The 23,568-nt window shown below is 36.4% G+C and overlaps 1 protein-coding gene across 1 annotated transcript in view; it reads left to right on the top strand.

Annotated features, from left to right (window-relative positions):
* Positions 1-23,568, top strand: part of GBE1 (1,4-alpha-glucan branching enzyme 1) — a 271,724-nt gene that overhangs the window by 222,151 nt on the left and 26,005 nt on the right. Inside the window, exons 13-14 of the mRNA XM_025375689.1 lie at positions 6,159-6,343; positions 7,930-8,060. Of these exons, the coding sequence (XP_025231474.1) occupies positions 6,159-6,343; positions 7,930-8,060 (316 nt within the window). The remainder of the gene's footprint in view (positions 1-6,158; positions 6,344-7,929; positions 8,061-23,568) is intronic.

Genomic DNA, 23,568 nt, shown 5'->3' with positions numbered 1-23,568 from the left:
TTTTGTGTGCTTTTTTTCTTGTTCTCAGATTTTTCCAAGTACTTAAATTAACCTCATGTAATTAAATTTCTCCATTTAAAAATTAGTTACTTTTGGCTGGGCGCTGTGGCTCAGGCCTGTAATCCCAGCACTTTGGGAGGCCGAGGTGGGCGGATCACAAGGTCAGGAGATCAAGACCATCCTGGCCAACACAGTGAAACCCCATCTCTACTAAAAATACCAAAAAAAAAAATTAGCCGGGCATGGTGGTAGGTGCCTGTAGTCCCAGCTACTCAGGAGGCTGAGGCAGGAGAATGGCGGGAACCCAGGAGGTGGAGCTTGCAGTGAGCCGAGATCGTCCACTGCACTCCAGCCTGGGCGACAGAGTTAGATTCCATCTCAAAAAAAAAAAAAAAAAAATTAGTTACTTTTTAAAAATAATTTCAACTTTTATTTTAGATGCAGGTGGTACATGTGCAGGTTTGTTATGTGGATATATTGCATGACACTGAGGTTTGGGATATGAATGTCTATCACCCAGGTAGTGAACATAGTACCCAATAAGTAGTTTTTCAGCCCTCCCTGCTTTCACTCTCCTGCCTCTAGTAGTCCCCAGATGAATTTTTTTCTTAATACTTACTAATTTTTCAATACCATTATGTGGTATTGAAATGATACATGAATATTCTAAATTGATATATCTTAGAGGGCACTAAAATGAAACATTAAATATAAATGATGAAAAATACTTTTAAAGTAGAATCCTAAGCATATACATTAAGGAATATAATTTCTGTGTTGAAAGTTATTTTCAGGAGCAATCTGCTAATTTGTGCCTGTATCTTCGAATCATGAGTAGTGTTCAGCACTTGGGAAATGTTTGATCCTAGAATATCTGCTGTTTGCCTTTGAGCAGATATTATATTTATTCAGTTTCTGTTAGGGAAATATCAGACAGTTGTACAAAGATACATTTAAAAGACTGGTGATTTTTATAACACGGAGATATTACAAAAGTCGAAATTACTAACTTAAGGTGATTAGTTAAATAAAATTACATTACAAGGTCCACAATGGAATACTATCATGGAGATGCATACTTATTGAGATGTGAGATGCTCATTTTAAATTTCAAAATAATATATAATATGAGTCTATCTTTGTTCAAAAACAAGTTGTCGGTAGATGGTAGATAGGTATGAATGTATGTATAGGTATCACTATAGATACAGATATAAATATACAGATGTGGATATAGACAAAAATAAATACAATGTTTATCAAGAGAAAAACAGATTATTTTGTAACATCTCTGTGTGTAATTGTGATTTTTAATAATATTTCTATGTGTTGATTACTTAATAAATTAATAAATAAAAGAAAAATAAAACATTATAATGGAAGTCAATATTTATTGAGCACATACCGTGTATCTTATATGCTTCTAAATAATTTACATACCTTACCTATTTAATTGTAATTTTGCTACTCTTCAGTCCTTAGTCCTTATTATCTTAGTCTGTTCATCCTACTGTAACAAACCACCATAGACTGGGTGGCTTAAACAACAAAAGCTATCTCTCATAGTCTGGAGGCTGGGAAGTCCTAGATCGCGGCACTGGCAGATTTGATGTCTGGTGATGCCCTGCTTCCTGGTTCACAGATGGCTGTCTTCTCACTGTATCCTCCATAGCAGAAGAAACAAGGGAGCTCTCTGGGGCCTCTTTTATAACAACATTAGTCCTGTTCATGAGGCCTCAACCCTCCTGACCTAATCACCTCCCAAAGCCCCGTCACCTAAATGCCATCACATTAGAAGTCAGTATTTCAACATATGAATTTGGGTGGGGGGAAGGGGGCAACTTGCAGCCCATCACCATTATTTATGCTGTAGATTATAAGCATGTGCATTTTTCACACTGGAATGTTAGAAATAAATAATAATGTAATTTCACATTTTTATGGAGTCCATGGACCCTCTGAGGCTGTATCATGGTGTGTGTGTGTGTGTGTGTGTGTGTGTGTGTGTGTGTCTGTGTGTGTGTTTTCCTGGGGAGCAGTTACTTAGCTTTTAATCAGATTGTGGGATGAGTTAATACCATCCTCTGATAGTTTTAGTCAAACTCACCATTCATTTCTTTACTATTGAAAACTCCACTACCAAGGCAAGATACTAAGAGCAAGCGAAACTATACAGTGAAAATGAATTGATTGTTTTCACCTCATTAATCTACCCAAGGCAGTTGGTAAAGATAGCAAGCAGCAACAGCGTGACCTCAGGTCCCATTTTCAAGCAGGCTAGGAAGAAACGGGAGTTAGGGAGGTCAGCAGGTGCCAGGAGTGTTCTAGCTTCCATGAGGGTGGATATAGGATTCCTAACATAGTTATCTGATTTACCCTATCAGTCTGGGTATCTTGTAACAACGTTATTTTTATTTTCAATTCTGTCATTTAAGATCTAAAACTGTAGGTGATTCAAAGCACATTCATAGTTGACTTTGGGATATGTGTTTGTATTATTAAAATATGAATAAATGCATCTGTGCAGAACTTCAGCACTTTAAAGAAAGGAATAAGGCCATTCCATGGAAACTTGTATGAAGAAGAGCCAAAAAGCTAGCTACTCTTTGGATTCATCCTTGTTACCTGTATGGGCAGCTGGTTCTCTCCTCAGAATGATGATTTTATAGATGAGGAAACTGAGCAGGAAACTGAGCGCTGGAGAGATTAAATTGCCTATATTCACATCACTCATAAGTGGCATAGCTGTGATTTAAACCCAAGTCTTGCTGACGTGGGAATCTGCATCCATGGGCATCATGTTGTATAACTGACTACTTTCAGAATATTACGGAAAAGTTGATGAAATATAGATTCCAGCCTAATAATCACTCCAGAAGTAATGTATCCATATCATTGGGGGTAGGGGGGGGAACATTTTTAACAGCCTTCCTTGGTGATTCTGGAATGTAATACAGATTGAAAAGCAAAGCTTTACACCAGCTTATTTCCGCATCAGAGGGGAGATCATGTAGCAAGTTCTTATTTATGATTTTAGTTTTTGGTAGCATTTAATGCTACTGACCACCCTCCTTGGGATTCTTCTTAGCCTTCTATGTTTTCTTCTAATGTCCCCTTTACCCTGCTAACCATTGCTCTCAGTCTTCCCTAACATGGCTTCTCTCTGCCTTCAGTTCCTTGGTGTGCTGGCCATGGCCTTTTTTCTCTGGTGGCTCTCATTATCTTTACTTATTGAGGCTTTATAAATTACTCTCTCTCCCCACCTACAATTCTCTCTCAAGTTTCAATACCTTATTTTTATCATTCTTCTAAATCTACAGATGCTGATGTATCCTTCACGTCTTAAATTTAGCAGGCCTAAAATTGAACTCATTATCTTCTTACCCCAAACTTTCTGTCACCGTTTTCCTCTAGTGTAGTTAACGCTGTCACTACTCAGCCTCCTGAACTCAAAACTTCAAAGTTGCATTCCGACTTTCCTTTTCCTCACTGTCTCTATTCAGTCAGTCAGTCATCAAATCTTGTTATTTCCATCTCAGAAATGCCATTTGAATCGATCATTCTTTTCTCTATTTCCACAGAATTTCATCATCTGTTTTACACTGGATTCCATACTGGTTTTCCTACCATTCAACTTGCCCTGGTATCCAGTCTTTTTTCCACATGGTACCAGAAATATTTTAATAATAAACACATTTGAAATTCTCATGTCCCTACTTTAAAATAGCCTTTGATTCCCTAATGCCTGCAATATAAGGTACAAAATGTATACAGTTCATCCTAATGGTCCTGCTTTATCTCCTTACCGCAAGTCTTATTTTGTGGCTGAACTAAACTTTTCACTACATCTCACTTTCTCACTCTGATACATTTCTGCATGTCATTCCACTAATTTGGAATCTCTGTCCAGGTATGAGAAGTTGGTCATTCTTGGCCCTGGATTTCCATAGAATTTACTTGGGCACAACATGCGATAGTAGTAATTAAGAGTCAGGGGCTGAAACCAGACTGTCTGGTTCACAAGGCCCAACTTCTTAATTACTGTGTAACATCTTTGTGCCTCCATTTCCTTATTTGTAAAATTGAAATAATAATATTACCTACCTTAGACAATTGTCGAAGATAGGGTTAATTCATGTGCAATGCTTACAATGGTGCCTGGCACGTATTAAACAGAAATTAAGCATGTGCTGCTGCTTCTACTATAATCCTGAAGACAATGGTGTAACAGTCTCCATGAAAGAGGGCTAAAGGAATTGCTCATTGTGCTGCTGCTTCTACTGTCATCATGATGACAATGATGTAACAGTCTCCATGGAAGAGGGTTAAAGGAATTGCTTATTAATACTGGGATCAACCCAGAGATCCATGGCTGTCCCCCCAAAAAAGTATTTTGCCTATAGGAAGCCTGGATCCAGTTTGTAGGCTAACATACTATCTCTACCTCATGGCGTTTCTAGTCTCTCGTAAATCACCGACTAGTTAAAATCCCACTAGTCATTGGATTGGTATGTGGACATATACTTGTTCCCAGACTGGAAGTCCCTTCATTATCAGTAAAGATTGCTCCAGTTGCAATTCCAGAGGTACATTATTTTGCTAGTTTCATGGTTGAAGGAGTAAGCTGTGCCATGGGTATACCTTGGGCTGGTGTGAATCAGACTTTAGACCTAGGCAGGACCTTTAAATACAGCAGAGGGACATTCCTCGTGTCAATTTAAAGCATCCAAAAGTAAATATAGCCTCATAAAGTCGGCTCTCTGCTATGACATGCTGTGGACAACATCATAAGAAATATCATTTAGACTGAAATTTGAATTAAGCAAAATGTTTGTAGACCCTTTAATTTTTAAGAAACTGCTATACACCTATTTATTTGGATGATATTTTTGTTTGGATGAATGTGGTCCTGAAAAGTTAAATGTAAGTTGCAGAATTTCTTAGCAAACTTCACTATTTAAAGCACCTCTGCAGTAAATTATTTTGAATTACATCCTAGCTTATTCGTTTTTATTTATTATAATATTACTATGCAGTTTATTTGAAGTAGGACACATTTGTATTGGCTGTGATACTTTCTAACTCGGAGAAATTTATAGCATTAATTAGAAATTTGCAGCATTAATTAGAAATTTGTAGCACTAATTAGAAAATCACAGCAATAATTAATTGTAGCACATGAAAGAAAATTTTGGAAAGTAGCATTTAATTTTTAGGGAAAGAAAAGAAGGCTTAAAGTAGAGATGGAACTTGAGGGCAACAATAAGAACCAATTGGTTAGATGACTAATATCTAAAATTGCTTCTCAGAATGGAAACTACGTATTTGTTACTGTTTTATTTTATTTTTTAAGTTTATTGGGTTCCTGGTTCTGATCATTATAGTGAGAGATAATATTATATAGATCCCCAGCCAGGGCTCTCAGCTGTACACACAGAAGAATAAGCGTAAGCATTCGGGCACACTTGAAATGAAAGGTACATATCTAGTAGTAACAAATAGATCTGAAAAAGAAATATGGAAAGTTAATAATAAAAGTAATGGCTTGAGTTTCCTTAGCAGCTGAAGTTTATAAGGTATTTGCCTAATGTGATGTGGTAGGAAAAACTGGATTTTATTGGGAGGAACTCAATTTTAATGGTTGCTTTCCCACTGTGTGAAGCTGGGCGACTCTTTTAACCGGCCAGAGCTTTGGATTTCTCGTCTGTGGAATGAATATAATAGAGAGTTCCTTTGAGGATCAAAAAACAACCTACATACAAAGCCTTTGGAAATTGTCAAGCGTTGTACAGATTTCAGAGATTATAGAAATCGAGATTTCAGAAATTACTCTGAGATCTCAGAGATTGTTTCAGAAATGAAATAAGTATGGCATCAATAATTGTCTTCAGTTTGTGCTTGAGGAAACCGGATGTGCCACAAGTAATGAGCAGCCAAACTGAAGCTGGACCCCGGGCTTCTGAGTCCAAATGTGGTTCTTTCTGTGCTAGACCATGCTATTTTTGAGCTACACCTGTACATCATTCGCAGCACACAGGTCTAGTAAATGATAGCCTAAACTGAATTTTAAAAACATTAAAAACGTATAATTATTGATTTATTATTAGTAAGAAATTCTAATATTACCAGGTGACATTTACATTTGTGTTTGAATGCAGGTAATGAATTTGGGCATCCTGAATGGTTAGACTTCCCAAGAAAAGGAAATAATGAGAGTTACCATTATGCCAGACGGCAGTTTCATTTAACTGATGATGACCTTCTTCGCTACAAGTTCCTAAATAATTTTGACAGGGATATGAATAGATTGGAAGAAAGATGTGGTTGGCTTTCAGCTCCACAGGTAAGCTCTTTACTCTGAATGCTGTGTTTTAGTCACCAGTGATGAACATGCTTAGAATGGCAACCGATTTCAATCCATATGCAGGTCTTTTAAACAGCATTTTATTATTCAGTGTGTAGTGTCCTGTAACATACTTCAGGTTGTCAAAACATGCCACTGAAGTCTCTCCAATTGATAATGAAAATCTTAAACATAATGGCCTGCTTAGTTTCCTGGTTTGTTTGTTGTTACTGTTTAAATTTAGTCATTTGTATTTTTATTGGTGAAAATAAACAATAAAAGTTCTGCAGGGAACCCATTTTGGAAATTGCTGTGGAAACATCTTAATTGTTTTGACCACTTTTTTATGTAAATAATTATGCTGTCATAAAGAAACTACTTTGACAACATGTAGATTCCTTTATTTCTTTTTTTTTTTCTCTTCTTTACTGGTCTCTAACTTGTAATTTCAATAGATGCCCTTATACCTGCATGCTGTTTTGTGTTTTTCATGAGACTGTCTGTCCTCTGGAATTAACGTCTCAGTTTTCAACAAATTTTAGAAAATGTAATTAACAAGTGAAAATTTTATACAGGCTTCTTTTTTCTTGGCAAAAATTAACATGTAATATGTCTTTGTTATAATCCATTTACTTTATACTGGGGCTGTTTGAAATTACTGTTGATGTGTTTTTACTTTGGTGTCTATGATTCTTTTTTTTTTTTAATGGCTGAGCAAAGGTATTTATATATTTAGTAAGATTTGCTCCATGACATGAATGCCTTAATCACGTTTATTAGAAATGCTGTTTCCAGAAGAGAGAGCAAAATGATGCTCCTTTTCAATAGGAACAGTGTTGAATACCAAAAGGCACCCCATTTACTCTAGAGCTTTAGTTCACTTTCTAAATTACCAAGAGTGCTGCTGCTGATGACATGCACGGCAATAAGTCCTCTCAGAGCTCGGGCTGAGTGAGGATGGAGTTGGAAAAGCAAAGGCTTTTCACAGCCAACTGAAAATACATGATGATGAATAAAAGAAGAGAGTTTACAGATATAATTTCTTTTCAGACCTTATCTTTTTATTAAGAAAAAAAGTATTGTAATTGACTTTAGGTTGCCATTGAATCTGACAAAGTTGGGTAAAAATGGAAAATGGTTAAGAGAGCTATAATTTCAGAAACTACGTTAAAATAACAATGTTACATTACATTTTGAAAAGTAATTTTATATGCCTAACCGCATTAAGCTGGAGACTAGAAGTCTTAAAGAAAATTCACTTATTAGATCTAATATATACAAACACTTTGTAGTATGTATGGGTACCAAGGTTTTACTTAAAACCTGAGCCACAATACTAGTTCTCTATTTGAGCTATGAGGTCGGCAAGTGGCTGGTGAGCTTTGTATACAACACTAAGCAATTTTTGAGACTGTTCTTGGTTCACAGTTAAGTATAGCAAAATTGTAACATGTTCAAAAAAATATAGTGTTCTGAAATACTTATTTTGGGTTTAATAACCAGACTATTGAGAAAGACGAAAAATAAGGTACTTGTGGCAGTATCTAGATATTATTTAAATGTAACACATGTATTAATTCTTGCAGGCCTATGTGAGTGAAAAACATGAAGGCAATAAGATCATTGCTTTTGAAAGAGCAGGTCTTCTTTTCATTTTCAACTTCCATCCAAGCAAGAGCTACACTGACTACCGAGTTGGAACAGCATTGCCAGGGAAATATCCTTTTTGTTACAAGTGAATATAACTGTCCACATTCACTTTTTTATTATATTATAGGACAAAAAAAAAAGACTAAGGTTGATCTTGATAACAGAAACATTGATTTTCCTCATCTGAAAAATGAGGAACTTGAAACAGTTGATGGATAAATCTTTGCTCAGCTCAGTTATACTGAATTATTCCTAAGCTTCATTTTGGCTTTAAACAGAGAGGTTAGTGCAGACGTGGTTCACATCAAAGGAAAGAGCTGTGGATCTTGCTGTCTTGAAGGTTTCAATACGGAGCCCTGCTGTCCAGGTCCCCACATCCACCAACACAGAAGACAGTAAATAAAGTCTCCTCAGACAATAGCAGAGGCTCTGGACTTAGGGGACCAGGCTTTAAAAAGTGTAACTGAACATTTCTGAAATAACATTTCTTAAATGCTGTTTAGATCCAGTAAGCAATATGGGATACGGCTGTAGTTTTACTCTATGAAAATATTTTGTAAGTTACCTCTGAGACTTGTTTCCTTTCCTCCACTCAGTGGGAGAGAGCAACAATAGTTGTAATGATAGCTTCCTTCCTTTTCCTGTTTCTTCCCCTAAAATTCAAGACATGGCATACCTTTGTAGGCCTGAATTGGTCAGAAGGCAAGGCAGGGGCAATGTGAGCAATAGAAATAACCAGGAAGAATGTTTTTGATGTTCTCTGTGTATTCATTTACTCTTTCTTTCATGCATTTTACAGATACTTACTGAGTACCTGTTTACTGAACACCTCTGTGACGACTCGGAGCTAATTACTGTAAATACAGGAATTCTCCTAGCAGATACAGTCACTGCCCTCATAGAGCTTTTAAACTAGTAAAGGAGATAAACATTAGTCATTGTAAGTTTGATATTATTACAAAGGAAATATACAGTATATTTTAAAGACATGTTACTAGATCCATGAAAAAAAAATGACAGATTCAGGACCTAGCAACAGATCAGCCCAATTTTTCCAGCAGGCAGTAGAAATAATGTGCTTGTCCCCTGAAGCCCTAACAGTGATTAGCATCTGCCACCTGAGCAAGGTGCCTGATGCCCACATGAAGTCCTATGTGTCAGGGTGTCTCCAGCTACAATAAAGAAACCCTCCCACTCAGCTGGCTCAAATAATAAGGAAAATGTATTTGTCACTTAACAAAAATCCTAAAGTCTAGTTTCCCCAGCACTGTGACAGTATCAGGTTCCCCAGTTCATTCTTTTTGCTTTCAATTCTCAGGGTGCCAGCAGTGTCCAAATGGTGGCCCCTGTTAATAATCATTAGATAAGAGCCATGACTCCAAGTGTCACCCACCTTCAGACACAACAAAATGCAGACAGATTTTTTTGTGTATCTCTTCAACAGTGAAGCTACTTCTTTAGCAAAATTTCTTTCATATTTTATGGACCAAAATTGGGTCTTACATCTCCCAGAAAAATTTTCTAGGAAGAAAAATGATTATTACCATGAGTGGCTTAATCAGGAATTACCCCCCGAGCCTCAGGAAGACATCCCTTGGTAAAGTGGACACCCAGACAGAATTTTACTCTGACAGTAAGAAGAAAAGAGCCAGTGCTTTTTGGTGTAAGTAGCCTGCAGCATCTGTCACCACCTTGTGCTGCTCATGACATTGAGGGCAGAGAGAGATGGTTCCCTACTTTCTTCCCACCCAGCTCCACATAACATCAGAGCATCTAGGAGAGGAGGCTGTAGTTGTGACAGATAGCACAAATGTGCCCCAGTTAACCTACAGAATGTGCTGTGTTGTCTGTCTCTTTATGCCTACGAATAAATCAATGTGATGGGTTATCTACACTAAAGAGTACAGTACTATTCTGGGAAACAAATGTCCTCTTCGTTTCCATGAAGAAATCCAAACAAATACTAGACACGTAGCAATTTGTATGTGATCCTTCTCACCTCCAGAGTGCTAAAGTAATGCTCCTAGACTAAACCCTTCTATGCTTGGTAGTGTAATATAATTATACCAAAGTACATTTACAGAATACCTGGCATCTACTGCAACCTTTGTTATATCTTTGCAGCACTGTCCTTGACCCTTAAGTAGAGGGAAAGAAATGTATGAAACCCAAACTGTGATGTAAGTCTTAATGCAATAAATGGAAAAGGAACAAGGAGCAAGAATGTTCCATGGGAGAACAAAGGACAAGAAAAATGAAAAAATAAATGGCAGGGGAGAAGGGGAGAGATACTGAGATTAAGACAAAGACTTTTAAGCCTAGATTTGGGAAATGAACAAGATTATAGTAGGAAAAAATGAAGAAAGCCATTTCAGCTATTAGAAATCATAGACTATTCTTAGATAATGGACAGTACAATGGATTAATTGGAGAATGATGACTATAGAAAGAAGTATTAAGAGATAAAGCTGAAAACATAGATGGAGATCACATAATAGAAGATTTTAATGCCATATTAATTAGTCTTTTTTCTATGATTTTATAGTGAATTGCTGCAGGTTTTTGACTAGGGAGCTACTTGATAAAAATGTAGGCTTTAGTAAAAGTTCTCATGTACCAGTGTGTAAGGGAGCTTTCATGAGGAAAGAGATTGGAAGTACAGATATTAATTATGAGAAATTGCAGTACACCTAAAAGATAATTAGGGCATGAACTAAAATAATGGCAATAGAATAGAAAAAGTTTATGAAGCCCTTGTAGTGAAGGAACTCAGGATCTGTTTGGACATGTAGTAAAGAAGGGAAAATGTAAGGTTTCACTTTGAACAATAGAAAGAATGCTGGTGGTATTATTCCTGAGGATAGCAAAGCCAGGAGAGATAACCAGTTGGGGGAATAGAAAATATAAATTTGAGCAGGATGGTTGAATAGAACTCTCCAACGGTTGTCCTCCCTTCAGGAACACCAAATTGAACAACTATCCACACAAGAAAGTACCTTCATAAGAACCAGAAATGAGGTTAGCAATCACAGCACCTCATTTTAACATTATTTCAAGCAAAGAGGCATGGAAGAGGGTAAGAAGGACAGTCTTGAATTCCCTATACCAACCCTCTCCCACGTCTTGGCAGCACCACGTAGGACATGGAAAGAGAGAATCTGTTTGCTTGGGGGAGGGAAAGCACAGTGATTGTGGGACTTTGCATTGGAACTCATTGCTGCCCTGTCACAGCAGAAGGCAACATGGGCAGAATTCAGCGAGCACCCACAAAGACAGCCTTTGGCCCAGCCCTAGCCAGAGGGGTATTGCCTGTCCCAGCATTCGGAACCTAAGTTCCAGCTAGACCCAGCACTGCATGCTAAAGTACCCTGGGATTCCAGATAAATTCAAAAGTCTAGGCCACAAGGACTGCAGTTCCTGAGCAAGTCCTGGTGTCGTACTGGACTTAGAGCCAGTGGACGTGGGGTACACAAGAAAGGAGAGGGAAGAGTGAAGAGGACTTTTTCTTATAACTTGGATACCAGCTCAGCCACAGTAAAATAAAACAGCAAGCAGAGACCTAAAGCCCCTATTTCAGGCCCCAGCTCTCAGAGGACATTTCTAGACCCACCCTTTGCCTTTTAAGGGAACTTGCTTCCCTGAAGGGAAGGACACAGCCCTGGCAGAATTCTTTACCTAATGACCGAGGTAAAGTCACTGAGTAGCAATTGCCACAGGCCTTTGATGAGACCCAGAACCGTGTTGGCTTCAGTTGTAACCCAGCACATTCCCAGATATGCATGCTGGCCCTGAGAAGAGTCTCATTCTGCCTGAGGAAAGGAGAGGGAAGAGCGAAAAGGACTTTATCTTGCAACTTAGGGATCAGCTCTGCCACAGTAAAATAAAGCACCAAGCAGACTCCTAAAGCCTCCAGTTTTAGGCCTTAACTCCTAGATGGCATTTCTCAACCTTCCCTGAGCCAGAAGGGAACCCACTGCCCTGAAAGGAGACATAGGTCTGGCACAATTCACCAAGTGCTGACTAAGGAGCCCTTGGACTTTGAATAAACATCAGCAGTAGCCAGGCTGTGGTTGCCATGGCCTTGGGGTGATGGTGGCCATGGAGAGAGAGCCTCCTTCTGCTTGAGAAAAGGAAAGAGAAGAGTGAAAAGGACATTGCTTGCAATGTGGGTGCCACCTCAGCCACAGTAAAATATGGCATGAAGTAGGTTTCTGAAGTTCCTAGTGCCAGGCCATAGCTCCAGCATGGCATTCCTAGACCTACCCTGGGCCAGACGAGAACACACTGCCCTAAAGGGAAAGACCCAGGCCTGGCAGGATGCTCTCTCCCACCACTTGCTGACTAAAGAACCCTTGGCCTTTGAATAAACATCACTGGTACCCAGGCAATAGTCACCGGAGACTTCGGGTGAGGCCTAGTACTCTGCTGGCTTCAAGTGGGACCCAGCACAGTCCCAGTGGTATTGATAATGAACTTGCTTGCTTCACCCCTTCCTCGAATTCCAGGCAGCTCCAGGATGGATTGAGAGACGACCTTTGTTTGGGAGAAAGTAAGGGAAGAGAACAAGAGATTCTGCCTGATAATCCAGTGAATTATCTCAGATCTTAACTAAGACCATCAAGGTAGTACCTCTATGAGTCAACAAGAGTGGAGCCCCTTAATATAGATAACACTGCAATGACTGAAGACTTAGATCACAATACCCAAGTCTTCAAATACTTAGAAAACCTTCCCAATGACCAATATAAACAAGCCTGAGCTGTGAAGGCTACAATAAATACCTAATTATTCAATGCCCAGACACTGGCAAACATCCACAAGCATCACTACCTTCCAGAAAATCATGAACTCACTAAACAAACTAAATAAATCACCAGTAACCAATCCTGGAGTGACAGAGATAGGTGACCTTTCTGACAAAAAAAAAAAAAAAGAAATAGCAGTTTTGTGAGGCATCTTGATGAAATGCAGTTTAACAGAGAAGGAATTCAGAATTCCATCAGATAAATTTAACAAAGAGATTGAAATACTTTTAAAAAAATCAAGCAGAAAAATTCAGTTGACAAACTGAAGAATGCATCAGAGTTTCTCAACAGCAGAATTGATCAAGCAAAATAATTAGGGAGCTCGAAGACAAGGTATTTGAAAATGCATAGAAAAGACAAAAAACAAAAAAGAATGAAGCAGGCCTACAGGATTTAGAAAATAGCCTCAAAAAAGCAAATCTAAAAGTGATTGGCTTTAAAGCAGATGGAGAGAGAGAGAGAGAGAGAGAGAGAGATATTCAGTTAGAAGTTTATTCAAAGAGATAGTAATGGAGAACTTTCCTAGCCTAGAGAAAGATATCAGTACTCAAGGACAAGAAGGTTATAGAACACAATGCAGATTTTACCCAAATAATAGTACCTTAAGACATTTAAAAATCAATTTCCCAAAGGTCAAGGATGAGGAAGGGATCCTAAAAGCAGCAAGAGAAAATAAACAAATAACATATAAAGGAGCTCCAATACATCTAGCAGCATACTTATCAGTGGAAACTTTACAGGCCAGGAGAGAGTGGCATAGCATACTTAAAGTGCTGAAGGAAAAAAAAACTTTTATCCTAGAATGTTATATCCAGCAAAAATATCGTCCAAATATGAAGAAATTAAGACTTGCCCAGACAAACAAAAGCTGAGAGATTTTGTTAACACTAAAACTGACCTACAAGAAATGCTAAAGGGAGTACTTCAGTCTTAAAGAAAAGAATGTTAATGAGCAATAAGAAATCACCTTAAGGCACAAAACTCACTGGTACACAGACAAATAAGTACACAGACAAATATGGAATATGATAAGGCTTCAATTGTGTTGCATGAACTAACTACAACAGCTTTTTAAGACATAGACATTATAATAAGATATAAATACAAACAACAAGTTAAAATACTGGTGGGGGAAGTTAAAGGGTAGAGTTTGTATCAGTTTTTCTCTTTGTTTGTTTGTTTTTGCAATCAGAATTAAGTTGTCATCAGTTTAAAATAGTGGGTTATATGATGTTACTTGCACGCCTCATGAGAATCACAAATCAAAAAGCCTTCCACACAGATAGACAAAAAAATAAAGTAAAAAGCAAGAAATTAAAACATATCAGCAATCAGTTTCACAACAAGGAAGACAAGAAGGAAGACAAAAAAAAAAGAAAGAAACCAGAAAACAAATAACAAAATGGCAGCAATAAGTCCTTATCAGTAATAACATTAAATGTAAATGGACTGAACTCTCCAACCAAAAACATAGAGTAGCTTAATGGATAAAAATACAAGACCTAAATATCTGCTGCCTACAATAAACATACTTCACCCATAAAAGCACTCATAGACTAACAAATAAAGGGATGGAAAAAGACATTCTGTGCAAATGAGAAGCATAAAACAGCAGGAGTAGCTGCACTGACATGAAATTATATAGATTTTGAGACAAAACTTATAAAAAGGGACAAATACGGTCATTATATAATGACAAAGGGTCAGTTCAACAAGAGAATATAACAATTATATATGCACCCCACACTGGAGCATCCATGCATATAAAGCAAATATTATTAGAGCTAAAGAGAGAGATAGACCCCAATACAATAATAACTGGAGAGTTCAATACCCTACTTTCACCTTTGGACAGATCTTTCAGCAGAAAATCAACAAAGAAACATGAGATGTAATCTGCACTATAGACCAAATGGACCTGATACATTTCATCCAATGACTGTAAAAGGCATGTTGTCCTCAGCTCATGGAATATTCTTAAGAATAGACCGTATGTTAGGCCACAAAGCAAGTCCTAAAATATTCAAAAAAAATGAGATAATATCAGGCGTCTTCTCTGACCAAAATGGAATAAAACCAGAAATGAATAACAAGAATTGTGGAAATTATGCAAACACATGCACATAAAACAATATGCTCCTGAATGGCCATATACCAATGACCATACCAATCCATGGCTAGGTGAAGAAAGAAATTACAAATCCCTATCAAAATACCAATGATATTCATCAAATAAATGGAAAAACAATCCTAAATTTTACTTGAACATAAAAGACCCAGAATAGCAAAAGATATGTTGCACAAAAAGAAAAGAACTGGAGCAATCACATTACCTGACTTCAAATTATACTACAGAGCTATAGTGACCAAAACAGTATGGTAATGCCATAAAAACAGACACAAATACCAGTAGAACAGAATATAAAACCCAGAAATAAATCCATGTATCTATAGTGAACTTATTTTCAGCAAAGGTGCCAAGAACATACAATGGGGAAAGGACAGTTTCTTCAATAGATGGTGCTGGGAAAATTGGATATCCATGTGCAGAAGAATGAAGCTAGACCCCTGTCTCTCATCATATACAAAAAAAAAAAAATCAAAATGGATTAAAGGTTGAAATCTTAGACATAGTTTATGCCTAAACTAAGCATAAGCAATCAAAGCAAAAATGTACAAATGAGATGACAGCAAGTTAAAAAGTTTCTGCACAAAAAGGAAACAAAGGGAAGAGACAATCTACATTATGGGAAAAAATATTTGCAAACTATCCATCTGGCAAAGGATTAATAACCAGAAATATATAAGGAGCTCAAACTATAGGAAAACATTTAATAATCTTATTTAAAAACGGGCAGAAGATCTGAATATACATCTCTCAAAAGAAGACATACAAATTGCAAACAGGTGTATGGAAAGGTGCTCAGCATTACTGATCACGAAAGAAATGCAAATGAAACCTACAGTGAGAAATCTCACCCCAGTTAAAATAACTTTTTTCCAAAAGACAGACAATAATGATCCTGGTGAGGATGTGGAGAAAGTAGAACCCGCATACACTGTTGGTGGGGTCGTCAGTTAGTACAGCCAATATGGAGAACAGTATGGAGATTACTCAGAAAAACTAAAAATATAACTATCATATGATCCAGCAATCCCTCTGCTAGGTATATACCCAAAAGTAATCAGTATATGGAGCAGATATTTGCACTCCCCTTTTATTGTAGCACTGTTCACTCTAGCCAAGATTTGGAATCAGCCTAAGTGTCCATCAATACACAAATGAATAAAGAAAATATGGTACATATACACAACGGAATACTATTCAGCCATAAAAGGAATGAGATCGTGTTATTTGCAACAACATGGATGGAACTGGAGGTCGTTACGTTTAGTGAAATAAATCAGGCATAGAAAGACTAACTTTGCATGTTTTCACTCATTTATGGAAGCTAAAAATTAAAACAGTTGATCTCATGGAGATAAGAGAGTAGAAGGATGGTTACCAGAGGCTGAGAAGTGTAGTGGGCTAGTGAGAAGGAATTGGAATGCTTAATGGCTGCAAAAGCATAGTTTGACAGAATGAATAAGACCTAATATTTGATAGCACAACAAGGTGACTGCAGTCAACAGTAGTTTATTCTACATTTTAAAACAACTGAAAGTGGAATAGGAATGTTTGTAACACAAAAAAGGATAAATACTTGAGATGATGGATGCTCTATTTACCCTGATGTCATTATTACATATTGTATGCCTGTATCAAAATATCTCAGGCACCCCATAAATATATATGCCTACTGTATACCCATAAACATTTTAAATTTTAATTAAAAAATTATTTCATCATTGTCAACAAATGGAAATGTATAGAGTTTTCCATGATGATATTTAGGAGAAAAATCTTGGGGCAAGCTATAAGGATCTATCTAAAATATATTAATATATTAACTTTAACAAGTAGTGAATATTATGAAAGCATACATAGTAATATATGTATTATATTTATATGATATAGTATAGGGTATTACTGTGACCCCTATACGTCAGTAAGACCCCCAAATGTTAGTTTATATATACTGACACAGAATTACACTATATTTGAAAGCCTGGTTCGGTTTTGAAAATCTTGACGCAAATTCGGTCTTTTTGAAATTTAGTTATCTGCTTAAACGTCTATAGGTACATGTTAACATGAACATTTTCTACTTTAATAAATAAGTACTGAATGTTTTTACGTTAGTCACCTCTTTTGGAAGCTGTACTTGTTATAAGTTGTGATGATACAGACATTGGAAAACTGAGCCATGTCTTTATAGAAATTATAGTTGGATCCTCGGTCATCTATTTGGTCTCCAAGAGAAACATGAAGAAACCTTGTTGACCTGTTTCCTACATTTTGCCTGCTACAGATTTGTGCCCACTTGGACCTTAATTATTCTTACCACCCATCTCTTTCATGTCTTTCCGTTAACAAGTAGTAAATTCACATATGTTGTTGCTTTCTCTGAGAACATTTCCATTGTAATAATTCTCTTTGAATACTCACAAAGTATTGAAGATGTAATGGTCTATATAGGTGATGGGAGAATTGTATCATGATTTTTACTTTATATATTTTAAGTTTTGGGGAGCGGGAAGGGAGCAGGAGCACATTTCCAATGTAATTTACAACACACCTTCTAATTAAGTATATTTTAATAACGCCAGCCGTAACTCTGAGATTGAAATCACAACATCTTCCTTTTGTGAGGGACTCTGCTCCACCCTCCCAGTTCAGTGTAGAAGTCCCATCTAGAAATTTCTTACAAATAATCACCTGTTATTCGAATACTTTGCAGTGCCAGGAATATCACTATTTCACAAGATAAACAGTATTGTTTTTTAATAATTAAAAATGTTATCTTAAAATCAATGCATTAATTCTGTACTCTGGGACTAACACCTGTTCTATGTGCCAGCTATTCAAATTAGAAAGGCTTTTAACATGCTTCTTAGATTACCACCTCTCCCTGGTTTTTCCTCTTCCAGACCAGATTCCGCTAGTTTCTTAAATAAATTCTCATGATACTTCCCAGACGTCTTACCATTGCATCTCCCTTATCAAAATGCACCCAGCATTGTTCACAATCCTCCTACACTAACAGCAGGGTATTCTAGATATGGTCTGGCAAGTATGACATACAGAGCCCCATTACCTTCCTTTATCTTGATGCTGCTCTCTTATTCATATAATTAAAGTTACACTAGCTTTCCTGGCAGCCATCACATTTTCCTTTCCCATTGTATTTGTATCCAAATAAAAATCTTGAGTTTTTCTTTTCTATCCTAGTATTATGTCATATCTTCCTTTTTCTTTATTCAGTTAATAATTTCAACCTAAAACCCTAAATTTAACATTAAACATGAAAAAGTACAGTGTTAACTTTGACCCTCTAACATATTAGAAAAGATAAAAGAATATTACAGGACACTTCTCTGTCATTAATCTGTTAGGATTGTAGCATCTCCCATAGCCAGCAAATGGATCTCTCCTTTTAACTTTTTGTTGTTCCAAGCTTAGCTTTAAGGTCCCTTTTTCTTCTCTCTTGCATTTTTTTTTTTTTTTTTTGTCTCATTTGTTTTTGGCCCTTTATCTTTCTGACTTTATTCTTCTACTTTTAACCTACAGTGTAGCTCAGTATTATAGAATGAATTCAGATATACAAAGTATTAAAAATCAGGATTTCAATGGTATATTTTCTGTCTTTAGCGAAATATTCTATGCCATTGGTATTTCTAATTACTGAGCAAGTAAATTGAATACAGATTTTTACTGTGAAGAGTCTACAGTGACAAGATTGCATGTATTAATCAAGTAACAAAATTCATCAAATTTTTAATTCCCTGGGAAGCAGGATGTGGTGCCAGAACAAATTTAACTTTTCTAAAGAAGCCACTTAAACTTCCTCTGTTACTAGGAAATATAGTCCTGCTATAGGTAACATGTCTGAATTTTTGAGCAGTTCCATTTTTTTGAATCTGTAGATCTTGTATGTCAACTAGCAAGACATGAACTTTCACTCAAATCTGTGGAGAATAGATGGTGACTGCCATCCCAAAAACTGTTGCAAGGGGAGCTGTTTTGGAGGTAATGCCAGGCAAGGTAGAAGAAACACTTTAATGATACTTTTAACGATCTCTTCAAAATAAGAAGATACATTTGGAAAATTGAGAGGCAAGACAGATTTGTATCAATAAGGCTTTGAATGTGGCCTTTATGGTGACTGCCAAAGGACATCTTATTGTTTCTGCAATAGAATCTACAGCCATATTCTAGGAAAGAATCAAAAAACAAAACAACAGCAACAACCTTTTACCTATATACTCTCACATTTGTCTTTTTAGCTGCTAATCTTCAGTGTAATAATGACCAACATTCTTTAATACAATAGATAGAAATATGGGTAATGCTGAGACCTAAATGTACTTAATAAATAGGCAGGTTTCAGATTTCATGCTTAGAAAGATAAAATACATTTTCCTGATGTGTTATATTCACTTAAATTTTCACATTGTTTAGCTGTAAAGAAAGGAATGTAGTGCCTTTTATATCATCAGAATCATTACTATATTTCTTTAGTGGCATTTCTTCACCTAGAACATTATCAGGTTGTCATTAAATCAGAAAGAAAACTATGTTCCCAAGGCCAGAGTGCTCTTTCTAATCCGTTTGAATAATACAAATGATTATACCACATTTTAAATGATGTGCGGAGAATGTGAGTATTAGGACCCCTCTTTTGCGGGCCTTCTATTTGCTAATCATTTTTATAAAGTATTCATTTCAATATAGTATAGTAATAATGAAAAAGTTTGAAACATTGCAATAATTACCAAAATGTGATGCAGAGACATGAAGTGAGCATATGCTGTTGGAAAAACAGCACCGACAGAGTTGCTCAACCAGGGTTTCCACAAACTTTCAATTTGAAGAAAAACACAATATCTGAAAAGCACAATAAAGTGAAGTGCATCAAACAACCTCTGACTGTATTTCGGACCACACTGTCAGGCAGGTTGTAGAGACTGAGGCCTTTAATTAACTGAAGGCTTTCCTCCAGCCCATGGCAGGTAAAGGTTAAGCAGTGTATTCCACAGCCCATGTCCTTTCTGTGGCACGCTGGTGCCTCTTTCTGTTCCCAGAGTATGTGCATGTGGCTGGGGGTGGCAGCAATGGTGGTATTATTGATGATTTATTTCTCTAATGTTCAAAATAATTTCGAAAATACTTCTGGGAATATAGGTAGAAGGAGAAAATTACATACAGACTTATGGCCCAGGCAGTTTTCTTTCTAATCAACTCACTTTTCTCACTGCCCTGCCATCACCCCTGACAAATTCGTCCCCAGAAATTATTCTTAATGATCTTTTTTTGCCATCTTCCACAAGAAGAAAAATAATTTTAAAGCAAAACGTACATACGAAGGTCAATTATTGTGATTTTTTTCCTGTATTCTAGAGTAGAATATGAAGGTGTCACGGTTCTATTCTCAGAGTTTAAGTTAATACATGATATACAATATAAATTTAAAACCTCCCAGCTTATGTATAAGGTATTTGTGTTGGTATATCAGATAAATATCATTCTGAGACCGTAAACAACACAAGAATCAAATGTGTAAGTTATTTATCGTCATACTATTGAGGTGGGAGTAGAAATGGTAATGTAGTAACAGCCCCCTTTCCAAATGGCATTTCAAACTGTTACAATGTTGACATGCTAAGAGGAGTGGTCATGAAGTATGGCTTGTGAAGAATATGTGAATCTAGGACAAAATCTTTAAACCCAAGGGAGCAGAGGTATAAATAGTTGAATTTGACCTGAGATTGTTGAAATATTTTCATTAAGCCATTGCAAGATGCACTTTTTAAAATGTAAATTCATACTCTGACATTTGCAACCTGTACACAGAGTTTCTAATAAGCAAACAAGGTCACTTGGATGATTTACTGGAGTGTGATTGCTGAAGGCAGAGATGTTGCTGTGAGTGGTTTGGTTTGCAAAAGACTTTGAAGTGTGGTGATGTAACACTCTGTGTTTATGAGAATCTATGCTTTATGCAACAAATAAAAACAAAGGACTTAATTTAGGATTAGCTAACTACCACATTCTATCCAGATTATATAGGTAAAGGTTAATTTCTGGTCTGACTAAATAGAGCATCTCAACTTTCTAGTTTTCCAGGTTGTAGATACTTTGGTAAAAAGCAAATTCAAGGTTTTCTCCAGAAGTTTGACACAGTGACGTTCACCAGATACAAGCATGTTTCTTTTTCCTTTATGTTATGCTGCAATTTATTGATGATGAGCTTTATGAGACCTGAGACAGATGATCCTACTAACAATTTTATATTTAATATAGGTCCTCCTTTTTAAAAATAGCTTCATAATGAATGTATGCTCATTGCTTAGGTTCACTTTCTTTAGTTTTGAAAGGACTAATACTTTTAAACATAGAGGTCCTTTTGGTCATTTTTTTCATTGCTAAACACTGTCTAACAATCCCTATGATTTAATGATAATGACAGACCAGTACCCTCCCCTCCCTTGGTCATAAAAAGCCTATGATTTAGCTTCATTTCTCTACCCAGGAGTTAGGGATGAATCACCAAGTAAGAAAAATATTTTGCATGATTAAAATATTGCAATGCTATAACACTTTTAGATTGCCTTAATATATATTCATAAGATTATAGGCAGTAATGAATAATGAGTAAGCCCTTACTGCACACAAATGTATTTAGTTTTAGGATTTTTTTCTTGAAGGGGGTTCGGAGTCCTGTTGTTTTGAATAGCCATCACAGTGCTGTCAAATATTTAACAGCATTTCTGTTTTTTGTTTCATAGCTCAGTTGTGCAATGATGGTCTCTTCACTTCCGAAAGTCATCTAACAATAGCCCAGTCAAAATTCTGTCTTCTATTTCTTGCCCTTCTGGAGGAAAAATACATCAAAAATATTATTGTAACCTTTAAAGATAGTGCATAATCACCTAGTAATAGTATCCTTCATTGGGGTTGGTGGGGGGAACATTTGTGCCCAAGGTGATCATTTTCACCAGCTTTAAAAAAGGAGATACTACTATGTGTTTGTAGACTTCAAGATGAATGATAAGACAGAGAATTACCCACATATCAACAATGATCTGTTTACTTAGAATACACTAGGCACCTGTAAACAGAGAGCTAAATCTCTGATAGGAGGATGTATAGAGGGTTGACAAACTGATAGACGGACTGACAGATGGAAGGATGAATGGATAAATGGAGTATGTAGCTACCTAGTGGTGAAATAACTCCTGAAGGTTTAAAATTATGTCATTAAAACACAAATAGTGCTAAAATGATTTGCTTCTCCCTTAAAACAGTAATTTAATTAAATCATATAAAAATTGATAAGGTATTATCAATAAAATATACCATAATTTTATAGAATTCACAACTAATATATTATACTATGATGTGCTTGCTGAGCAGATGTTCATAATAAGATCTACCATCTCTTATAAACTTACATGTTAAGCACTCTGAAAGCACTTTACAGTCATTACCACATTAGCTAATCATTTCTTTTCCTAGACTGCAAATATGGAAGAAGGCAGTCTACAGGCATACCTTGGAGATAGTGCAGGTTTGGCTCTAGACCACTGCAGTAAAACAAATATTGCAGTAAAGCAAGTCACACAAATTTTTTGTTCACAATACATATAAAAGTTGTGTTTATACTATACTGTAGTCTAATAAGCGTGTGATATTATGTCTAAAAAAATGTACATGCCATAATTTACAAATACTGTATTGCTAAAGGATGCTAACGATCATCTAAGTCTTCTGTAAGTCATAATCTTTTTGCTAGTGGAGGCTCTTACCTTGGTGTTAATGGCTCCTGACTGATCAGCGTGGGGTTTCTAAAGGTTGTGGTGGCTAAGATGATAATGAAGTTTGTCACATGGATTGCCTCTTCCTTTTATGAAAGATTTCTCTGTAACATGTGATGCTGTTTGGTAACATTTTACCCACAGTAGAACTCTTTCAAAATTAGAGTGAATCCTCTCAAACCCACCACTTAGTTGATAAAGATTACCTACATTTATATTATATTCTAAATAATTTGTTGCCATCTCTAGCACCTTCACCAGTAATAGATTCCATCTCAAGAAACCATATTCTTTGTTCATCTGTAAGAAACAATTCCTTATCCATTAAAATTTTATCTTGAGACTGCAGCAATTCAGTTACATCTTTAGGATTCACTTCTGATTCTAGTGATCTTGCTATTTCCACTGCATCTGCAGTTAGTTCTTCCACTGAGGCCTTGAATTCCTCAAAGTCATCTATGAGAGTTGGAATTAACTTCTTCCAAACTCCTATTGTGTTGATATTTTAACCTCTTCCCATGAATCACAAATGTTCGTAATGGCATCTAGAATGGTGAATTCTTTCCAGAAGATTTTCAGTTTACTTTGCCGAGATTCATTAGAGGAATCACTGCTTATGACAGTTATAGTCTTACAAAATACATTTCTTAAATAATAAGAGTTGAAAGTTGAAATTACTTCTCGATCCATGGGGTGCAGAGTTCATGTTGTATTAGTTGGCTTGAAAACAACGTTAATTTCCTTGTACATGTCAGTCAGAGCTCTTGAGTGACCAGATGCTTTCATCAATGAGGTAATATTTGAAAGGAATTTTTTTTCTGGGCAATAGGTCTCAAGCTTGGGCTTACGGGC

The sequence above is a fragment of the Theropithecus gelada genome, chromosome 2, assembly GCF_003255815.1.
Source record: "Theropithecus gelada isolate Dixy chromosome 2, Tgel_1.0, whole genome shotgun sequence".
NCBI classification, from domain to species: domain Eukaryota; kingdom Metazoa; phylum Chordata; class Mammalia; order Primates; family Cercopithecidae; genus Theropithecus; species Theropithecus gelada.
Note: the sequence above shows the minus strand (reverse complement) of the source record. Positions and strands in the feature narration are given on the sequence as shown.